General features: G+C 35.6%; 1 protein-coding gene across 3 annotated transcripts; it reads right to left on the bottom strand.

Moving 5' to 3' along the window:
- Nucleotides 1–4,957: 4,957 nt before the first annotated feature.
- On the bottom strand, nt 4,958–10,524 carry LOC128674026 (probable methyltransferase-like protein 25). 3 transcript variants are annotated; one of them, XM_053752258.1, is made up of 8 exons: nt 10,086–10,524; nt 9,073–9,300; nt 8,657–8,829; nt 8,281–8,469; nt 7,862–8,039; nt 7,188–7,391; nt 6,410–6,519; nt 4,958–5,385 (listed from the first exon to the last, which is right to left on the bottom strand). In XM_053752258.1, the coding sequence occupies exons 1-8, from the start codon at nt 10,252–10,254 to the stop codon at nt 5,023–5,025; spliced, it is 1,614 nt and encodes a 537-aa protein (XP_053608233.1). In that variant the 5' UTR covers nt 10,255–10,524; the 3' UTR covers nt 4,958–5,022. The 3 variants fall into 3 exon arrangements, with proteins under 3 accessions (XP_053608233.1, XP_053608234.1, XP_053608235.1); XM_053752259.2 differs by lacking the exon at nt 10,086–10,524 and adding an exon at nt 9,626–9,782; XM_053752260.2 differs by lacking the exon at nt 10,086–10,524 and adding an exon at nt 9,496–9,632.
- Between the last annotated feature and the right edge of the window lie 122 nt (nt 10,525–10,646).

Below are 10,646 nucleotides of genomic sequence, written 5' to 3'. Positions count from 1 at the left end.
GGATTAATAGTATGTGTTTCTATCAAGCGGGGCTCCCCGAGCTAGATCAAGATACCTAGTAATTCAATGCTATGTTTATTCAATGTTCATGAATTAATTAACAGGGTAATAATTATGTACCTCAATCATTTTGACAGAAATCGAAATTATTTTTTAAAAGCACATGTATTAAACCATATTACACTATTAAATCATATGTTGATGTCGACATACGTACACATACACGTGACAGCACGTGTTTCACATTGATAACATTGGAAACCCGACGTGAACATAACTTCACAAACGCCGAATGTGGGTTTGCCAGTGATCTCATAATTACCAGAACTAATTCCCTCTTGATTCGATATTTTCATTAGCTATTTATTGACTCAATTAAAATATGGCATAGATGTATATAATTATTTATTTACTAACTGTTGCACGCAGCTCCGCCCGCGGTAGTCTATACTTTAGACTTACACTTCGTGTAATAACTACATATTTCTAATTTCATCCTATCGGCTTTGTAGTTCAGCCGCGAAAGCGCGACAGACTTTCGCATTAATAATATTACTATGGGTAACGTAAGAAATAAGCGGTATTAATAAAACAGTAACAAAAATTATAAAAGTATTCTAGCCTTCTTTAAGAGACATGTTTCGTGTGAGATAGGCTATTTTATTCTTCTAAATTCCCACTCTAAATCTAAGGCTGCTTTTCCACCAGAGATAAGCTAAGCTACGTTGTTACGGATAGGATTAAAATTCAACTATCACATTCATTGATTCCCATAGCACAGCACTGGTGGAAACAGCTTTGTGATAAGTTAGTTTTTTGTATGAAACGATGAGTGCTATGGATATTTGATGCAGTTATATGTGCTACGAATGCGCGCTTTGTGTGAACAGTTAATCTGGCTTGCACAACTGGCAAAGCTTCATTTAGGTATTCCACTCCACAGATTTCGATTTACCGTAAATGACGAAACATTGTCCCATGGTGCATGTTCGTAGCTTGGTAACATAGCTTAGCTTGAATCTGAAACGGTTCTCTAGACGAAGCAATTGTCGTGCTTCGTCTACGAACGTTTCGTCGACAGAATGTTTCGACATCGAGCGTTTGAACGACAGAACCCTTCATCTACGAACGATTCGCCGACAATGTTTCCTTATTCTGTCGGCGAATCGTTCGTAGATGAATCGTTCGTTTCAGACTCGCTTAGCTTAGTACAAATCTTACTTCAATAGCTTAGAATTAAGCCGATTTGGACATTAATGCCCATCTTCGCATGTGTGGAAACAGTCACGTAGTTTCGTAGCACAGTTTACATACATACCTACACATCGTCGTAGCTTAGCTAATCTGGTGGAAAAGTACCTAAGGATGAAGTCTTCCCACGAATGAAATTCACAATTAATCATAATATTACTGAAAGTATTCCTTTTTGTCTATAAAAGGAGATATTTCGAGGGTGTTAGGGACCAGGGTATTTATGAAAGTCGCATGGGCGTCTATATTGCATCGTCACCATGAAGCTGCGGATACGACTGGAGCCAGTAGGTACTTGTAGGAACTGTTTGACCAAAAGTACCTATCCCTTTCATCGGTAGCCAAACCTCTCTTTGTGCGCTGAAAATTATAACTATACGGTAAGTACGTACATATTATATATAGCTCTTATATCGCATCGCATCGCTCTCTATAGTAATGTACAATATATGTACCTCGCGGCAAAAAGTTCCTGAGAATACGGCGTCAGTATTATCTACAGCTCCTATGTTCACCCCACCCACATTGAATATATGACAAATTCCGGCGCCTACTTACAATACCTAAGCGAAATATCAAATTAATTTATGATACTAATTATGGACGTATACACAAAGTAACGTAAGTATACAAAAATATTTTTTTTATAACATATATTTTTTTTTAATTTTAATTTATTACGATATGCTTACGCTATTATTTGGCACATACTTTTGGGTCCGACATTGGAATACTCATTATGAATTAAAAAGCTGAAAATAACTTACCTAGGAAGTAGGTAGGTACGTACCTAGGCAAGGGACACATACCTATAGGTGCTTAGACTGGCAACATTTTTTGCTTATCAGGCTTGGTTAATGTGCGAAAAGTATTCAAATATTACATAAAATTGTTGCATTTATAGCAAAATAAAAGAATTTGGTATTTTTTTTACAGAAAAATATTGGTTTGATGGGGTCTCCGATTGGGGGTGTAAAGTTTTATATAATAGTGTAACAAAACGTAACTTCAGAGTCTAGTGAGGAAGATCCTTCCTCAAAGGAGAAGTAGATAAATGGGGATTGTATGACAGTGAGACAAGAGACGTCGCAATTATTGGATTGTGGATGGATGTGGTGGATGAAGCGTTTAAATTATTTATGTAAATACATTTAAACATTTTATTTTATACACAGGCATACAACCACTCTAGGTATTGCAATGAATTAAGTAATTAAAAGATTTGCTATTGCATTTCGTTTAGTCTTTGACAAACTTGTTTTAGATACCTACAGACTAGTGTAAATTAATCCTGTGATAATGACCTTCTATTGTTAGCTGTATCGATAAGTATTATTACATTTTCAATATTTCATAGAAGCTATCTCCTGTAGATTTCATTCCATTGAATCATTTATCTGCTGCGACCAAGTTTCAATTGAAAAGCTTATATTTTTATCATTTCAAAGGATATCTCAATGAAAGCGTCCACTAGCTTCACTACACTCGCTTACATTTTCAAATGGGCGGTAGACCAGAAGATGTGTGTGGGATGTAGCTTAATACTTATTTCAATTCAAGATTTTAGCCACAGACATTCAATTTCTCTAGATAAATTAAATGTCTGTGATTTTAACCCATACATTAGGTAAGTACCAGTAATATTTTTAAAACGTTACTAATAAATAAAGCAGTAAAGTTGAATCTTGATTTTTGTTAATTAAACGTAATGGCTAAACTATTAGGTACATTTAATTCAATTTCACAAGTTAGGCCCGATGAAAAATAAAAACACAGACACGGAAAGATTATTAAGGCCCCTCATTTTGAATTGAGGGTTAAAAATATATAAACGTAGAATATTTTTTGTAGCTCTCTGTACCCTTTGAAATTTTAAAGTGGAACAATTAAAATATTAATGGAGTAAAACATAGTGACAACCTACCTAACCCGTGGAAAGACCGTTAAAATATTCTATTTTCTTTCTCGTTCGTGTTAGGTATTGCTAAAACTGGTATCAGATTTAAGTACCTATATTAATTCACATTAAGGTACCTATATTAGGAACTATCTATTTCATTTTCACTTCGGTAATTAGATTAAGTAGTGTTATACTTACCTAGACGTGAAAAATGTCCCACTCCTCATTACATATTATGTTCGTTACTTTCCTACTCTGTGGCGAATTGTGCTATCATTTGTAATAGTTAACACAATATTCATCCCCATGTGGCAATTCAGCCATCTGGGGGTTCATAGTATCTACTTTTTATTTAGGTATGACTTAAATATAAAGAAAAGGGAAAAATCGAATGAGGTCAATCATAGGTCAATGGTAGAATATTTTTGTAATGTTTGCGGTATTGATTTTTGGCGTATGGTTCCCTAAAATAGGACTAGGTACTCTATATCCTCCTGTGGATGTCATACGAGGCGACTAAGGGATATAAAGCTTTGGATCTGATAGGCAACGATAGCATTTCCAAGGAAGGTTAGCGTCAGGCAGGCGGCCGGTTGTAAAAACACAACCAAATCTTCAAAGTTTTAAGGTTTATTTTGACCCCGGATTTCGCGGCATCATAGCCCCGAATGCAATCAGGAACACACGAAGTTGAGGTGTTTGCGGCATCGATTTAGTATTATACATATATTTACTGCCGTATGTAGACCAATAATTTGGTACAATCGGGGCCAGATTGCACCTACACTATATACTTTGTCGTCGCGAGTTTGTAATAATGTTTTACTGAAAAACAAATCTACTGTAATTTGATTTCATGAAATAAAGTAATAGCTACAACCCGCTGCTTATAGCCTATATATAGTAAGGCTACTTTTATAGAGCTGAGGAGTGTTTCAGCTCTTCAATTTTGTCCACAGCAGAAATCATCACAATCCAATGCTGCGATTTGCGTAAAGGAAGGACAACAATCACACATTCACATTTATAATATGGATATGGACGTATTTGTTTGATGTCCTTGTTCTCTAGTCGGAGATAAGACCCCTAAGACGAGGGCATAGATCTATTATTCTTTAATACATCTATGGACGAGGGGAGGAAATAATTACAATAAGTACCAACTTACAGTAATAAAACTCAAGCAAATGTTTTGGATTCCTCGTTTCTTAGTTATAAACACGCATTGCTCGACCTGGTTTCCCCCCATCCAATTATTCGATTAGTTGTCCATTCTCGGAAAGACGCGGTATCGCAAACTTACCATTATCATTCAATCTAAATGATTTGCTTTCCACGAGCTCGGTGTTTCGCAATGAAAGCGTTTCTTGGAAACAAAAAGAAATAGCTAAAAACATTAGTATACTTACCTAAACCAATCCTACTATCTCACTATATTATAGACGCGATATAGTGACCAATACGGTTTAAATGAGTTTCTTTTGGCATTCTTTCTCAGCAGTGGTGGTTCACTTAGGTACACATTAGTTTTTAGCCTTTGAGAAATCCTACTAATGTTATATATACAAATTTGTGAGGATGTATGTTTGTTACTTTTTCGCGCAAAATCTACTAGACGGATTGTTATGAAGTTTGGTACAGTAGAATATAACTAGGAATAAAAGTTTTTATCCCGAAATTCCCACGATAACGAAGTCTATTACAATTACAATTATTACGGGAGATTACAATTTGACGTGAAAAAGACGAGTAGACAACTATACCTACATCCTACTATATGAGGCGAAAATAAAATAATAAACATACTTACTATTAAATAATTTTATTGATGTCATATCATAACATAACACATGTATTACAACAACATTATGTCACCTAACAGCGACAATGCTGTGACATCTGGGAGACAACACAGGGTCGAACAGTTTCACCAAAAACACATCCCGGAATCCGCTTTCAAATAAAAACAAAAGTCTATCTAACAATATAACACTCTCGACGACTTGCGCCAAACATAACCTTAACAAATAAAATAGCACTATATATTTCCATCGAACATCCATTTTGGCATTAACATCGGCCAGATAACTCTCAGATAGATTATCATAAAGTCCAAGATTTAGCGTGGCGTCAGCCATCTTCAAATAATCTCTAAATCCTTGACATTTCGTAGATAATCGCTTCAATTTGCCTTCGGGGAATGGAAAGCTCGGCAAATGTGTCTTAATTATTACCTGTAAATAAACAAGATTTGATACATAGTTATTCAATAAGTTATGAAAACGATGGCAATCATTTATAAAATAAATATACACATATTTTTCTAAAAACATACCCTATTATTCATAACAAAGATAAAGCATACTTTAAGCCAATGTAATTATCTTGTCTCTTACAGTCAAAGACACATTTTGTAAAGTGCGATAGTGACTCTTGTTTGTAAACATACTTTAGCTTAAAGTGCACTTTATCTTTTTTATAAATAACAGCGATAGTCTATAAATACATATACTCGTATATTATAAAAACGCAGAAATGTGATGTGATGAAATAGGTTGTAGAAAATGGATGGTTACACTTTTTTCATACCATGTTGATAGCAAAGATGTTTTATATGGCAATTATGACAGTCAAAACTTCAGAAACAAAACTGTAAATGTCGCGTCCATTATCAATTCAACGCTGTTACACATCCATTAGCTGGTGTTGCCAGCACAAATTGTTATAATCAGCTCAGGCGTTAATAAATTACAGGTAATAAAAGCGTAGCGTATACTTCTACGAAATCGTTAACTAGGGTTGTCCATGCCTAAAACTATTCTGACTCATTATTCTAAGTACAGGTTTTAGAGGTGACGTCAGACAGAGATTCAACACTAAAGTTTGACAAAATGAATACTGGACTACATTATTTGTATTAGACATCAAATAAGGTACAAGGTATAAATAGCATGCTTGCTAAATTAACGCATACAAAAACAAAATAGTTTATAATGAGGACACATTGGTTTTTGTTATACAAAAAGAATGTGTGAAGTCACACATATTTTTTTATTTTTTTGGGATCTGCTTAAATATAAACTTTTGAAAGAGCTTAAAGACTTTATGAGCGGTCGCCTGACTGACGTCAACCCTCTTTTTGTAATGCAGTTATTGCCTATCTGCCAAGGCTAAGTGTGCCTTATGGACCTCGTACGACATGACATGACAGGATATTGAGTGGTAATATTCTAGGGCGGAAGCACAGGCCCAACATACCTGTAGAACAGCCCGGTATAGCAAACTCTTATCAGGCAGCTGTTTGTGATGGACCACGCGGTCGATGGACTGCGCGGCTAGCATGCGAGCGTTTCTGCCCAACTTGTATCCTAATAATAATAATAATAGAAGTAGGTAATTTTTTTTTCGCAATAGGTAGTTGTCGCCTGGGTATAAAATAAAATGTGTTGAACGATGTCACAATATCTGATTTGACTTGATGGCACAGCTTGATGGCTACTACCCTATTGGTATTTTTTAAATTTTTGCGCTTTCAACACATATTCATAATAGGACGTTTAAAATGACATATACAATAATGCTATTTTCCGTGAACCAATATGTGACGAGTTATTAAAATAAAATATCTATAGCTGGAAAATTTCAATTTGAATAAATCTGGAAACAGTAACGACCCGTCACAGGTTTGCTCGCGTAAAACCATTTAAAAAAGTTAATAAGCCTATCCTGAAGGATTCGTTTGTCTATGTGCCAAATTTCATCAAAATCGGTCCAGTAGTTAAGAGTGCATTACCTACAAACAAGATTATGTGTCTTTTCTCTTTATATATCAGTATGCAAGTATGGATTGACAGCCGAATGAGCTAGGAATTTGGATGACCAATTCTCAAACTGAAGTACTTTTATCAAACCTGTAGGGTTTGATATACTTCATTTTCAAACAAACTGTTCAATACTTCAAACAGTTTTTTTGAAGTTTTATCAAACCCTTCAGTTTGAGAATTTATATTGATATTTAACTTAGATAAGTACTTACCTCTCAGAAACTCAGACATAGGGAATCCTTGTTCCCCTTTCAGCCCGCTGCCGAAGTTCCTCTCGAAGACATCAAACATGGCGGCGTCGACCTCCTCAGTGAGGAGGTGGTAGCAGCACGGCACGTTGAACACCGCACTCACGAATGGCTGCGTCGTGAAGACGCGGAGGCTGTCGGGACCCAGGTTACCGCAGGTATGAAGACCTAATCGAAAAGTATGTGTTTTTGTGTGGGAAAATATATGACTTATTGTATCATTAATGTATTGGTGTATTTTTGGGTTTAAGTAAGTAGAATTTGGGTCAACACCCCTAATTCTATTTACATAAACTCAATTTTCATTCCTATTTTTTGCCGATATCATTATGTGCTGTAAATATTATCTGTACGACTCAAAAATTTTTCATATTAATTTTACTGATTTTCTCATGCCATTGGATTGGCATTATTTTAAGAGATTTTCTTATTCCTATCTAAAACTTTGATTTATAAAAAAACAGCTTCTATTTTATAAATACGAAACTTTGTTATGTCTTTACGATTTATCTACTCTTTCCAGAAATGTCGCATGCACATAGCAGTGAGAGTACATAGGCTACCTTTATCGCGGAAAAACTATTCCCTTGGAAATAACGCGGAGGAAGGCGCCAGTAAAATAATATCAGCTTATTGACCTGTCAACAGCAACTTTACATCAGTCTGTTCAGGAAACTTCTCCCTCACAATGGCGGCTACGTCCGTGTCACTGGTGATGTACGCGCTGGCGAACCGATGTAGGTTTTTGTTGATGCTGTCGTGCATTCGCACTTCGTTGCCGTCCTTTATCCTCTTGGCTATAGAATGCCATTGTTTCTGCAAGTGATAAAAAAATATATAATAGCGATCGGACATGCTTCAAATTAGGAAACATTATTAGAAAAGTGTTTCTTCCTCTATTGTTGTATGAAAAATCAAAGCATTGCCTTTTTGAGAAATACATTTTAAAAATTACTGTGATTTACTTTTTGTTACACATGCTGTTTTTATTAGTATTAGGTCAACCAATATTTTAATAATAAATACGATTCATGATTCGACAACAAGCAAACTTTACCTGTATTATCTTGATCCTCTCAGCTGCGGCCTCTATAGTTTTATCAGCACAGTCTATAGTCAGACTGGGTACTCCATAACCAAGGGTGAGAGCTACAGGTAGGTGACCTCGGCCTCCGCCGGCCTCCACACAACACGTTGACTGGGTATAGTTGTATAGTGAGGCCACTAAGCTGGACATTGTTTGGACCTACAAGTGATATTTTCATTATCAGGTACTTAGGTGCACCCTGCGGGGTCACCCGCGATTTATCGTTCATTGTAACTTTATTAAAAACTCACGTTTTGAATTTTAACGCAATCTACTTTACAAAGCGCTTTTTAATTTAAAACAATTTATGTAAGTTAAATATGTCTGCTAAAGGAAATGATGATACCTCATAACTCTTCTTGCTGGTCATAAATTGTGTTACACGGATTTCCGATTTCACCTGACCCCCCCATTCTTGGATACGGCTCTGAAGCTGTTTCACATTCAAACAGTAGTCATTGTTCACAGTTATGTAATGGGACCGGGCTTTTTTGATCCATAGGGTGAGTTCTGATGTATCTATGAGGACAAAACATTCCTAGTGTATTGTAAAGTTTAATAATTGTAAATGAACTACCACAATAACCAAGCATTTTGGAAATCATTGGGGATGTGATATTAAAGTCAATTGGTTACTCTGAGCTGATCCTATTCAAAAACATATGCAGACCCAGGGTTGAAATGAATTTGTATGCAGCGACTGGCTTCACAGCATCACAGCCCCAAATGCAACTGAGAATATACATAGATGAGAGAAAATACCTGTACTGTCACACATTGCAATAGCTTCCCAGAACTTATCAACGGCATCATTCAGCTCATAACTTTCCAGTGACTGCCGAAGGGCTGTTGGCACTAATTTGTCCCAGTGATTCTCTGTGAACATTTCTACCATGTGGCAGTTAGCCAGCGGTAGCAGCGGAGTCAGGAATGCTGTTAGACTGTGCACCTGATTGCGAAGCTTTGATATTGTCGACTGCATTTGGAAATCTGTAAATTATATGTAGTTTGTTTATCATTCAATTTGAATTTTACATATTTTAAAGTCCATTGTTTAAACTTTGAGTGAAACAAAAGGTAATTTATATATCTTTTTAACTCTTGTTTATATATCTTTTTAACTATTGACTTCCCTTTTTGAGTCATAAATTTTTAAGATCTTAGCCCAGTACATTTAATGCTTACCTTAGAGCCTTACAATCCCATGCAAATGCACCAGTCATACAAATGTTTATCCATTGTGTTTCAATTCTCAGCGATTGATAGGTTAATTTATTGAATTAAATTATTTTATTGTTTGTTTGGGATTACTAACATTTAAAAGGAGACTCCTGCATCATAAGGATTGGTAGAGGGAATCTTTAACAGAGAACAAGCTTTTTTGTACTGTGCTCTTATGTTCTCTGCCATTTCCAAGATATCATCATCTTCAGAATTTGTGCGCGGGAATGTGTCAATCAGTTGCTTCACTTTTAAGAGTTGTTTTTCAATTTTATTAGGGTATTTATCTTGAGTGTTATTGTTTATTCGTAAATGGTATGTTACAATTCCAAGATAATATCCTAAAAACAAAAAAGTGGCAAATATAAGCATACAATGATGTAATTTAGTTTAGCTTTATGGTGTACTTTTATAATAAATCATAAAGCTAGAGAGTTGTGGACAAAATGTATGTGTAGGATTCGAACCGGGGACTTATTGACTACAGAAAGATTAACTGCAAAGTACCAATTTACCTTTTGGTATATTTTTGGCATTGGGTTATTGTTACCTACCAATTTCACGGCCAAGTTCAGCTCCTCTATGATATCCCAAGTGGTAACCTTCAGGATTCCCAGCTTCAGTACCAGCTTTATATCCTTCTTCATAACTTTCCTTGTGCTGTTTGTCTTCCCTTAGAAATATATCCTCTAGAACGTCGTTGAAATCTTTTTCGTCAGCCATTAAAAGCTATGCGATGTAATGCTTTCATAAAAATAATTATTGTGATATACCCATGTGCATACACCATTTATTTTTAATATAGTTTTGGTTTTATTTAGTCGAATCGAATTATTTTTTAGGTTACAATTTGTGATTTTTTAAAATACTATTATGCCAGCTCTACACTATCGCCGAACTCAGCATATGCCGACGCGAATGCGTGAACATTGCGTAGTTTAGTATGTATGAGTGTATTTTTTATTGCAATGAAAAACCGACAATGTATATCAAATCTATCAATGTAAGGCAAACTGTTCGATGACCGTGTGGAGTCGGCATAATATAGGCCCGGCCCGCAACAAGAAAAACATATTCGATATTCGAGAGTATTGCTCACTTCTTTTGCTTGTCTC

Source organism: Plodia interpunctella, chromosome 12, assembly GCF_027563975.2.
Source record: "Plodia interpunctella isolate USDA-ARS_2022_Savannah chromosome 12, ilPloInte3.2, whole genome shotgun sequence".
NCBI classification, from domain to species: Eukaryota; Metazoa; Arthropoda; class Insecta; order Lepidoptera; family Pyralidae; genus Plodia; species Plodia interpunctella.
The sequence above is the reverse complement of the archived record's forward strand: the minus strand, read 5'-3'. Positions and strand labels throughout refer to the sequence as shown.

Bases quoted from the DNA above. Each gene is read 5' to 3' on its own strand.
- LOC128674026 (XM_053752258.1), bottom strand. From the start codon at position 10,254: ATGGCTGACGAAAAAGATTTCAACGACGTTCTAGAGGATATATTTCTA. The intron at 8,830-9,072 runs GTATTTTCTCTC...TTGTCCTCATAG, and splicing joins TGCAATGTGTGACAGTACAG to ATACATCAGAACTCACCCTA. The intron at 7,392-7,861 runs GTCAATAAGCTG...CTTTTCGATTAG, and splicing joins TGTAAAGTTGCTGTTGACAG to GTCTTCATACCTGCGGTAAC.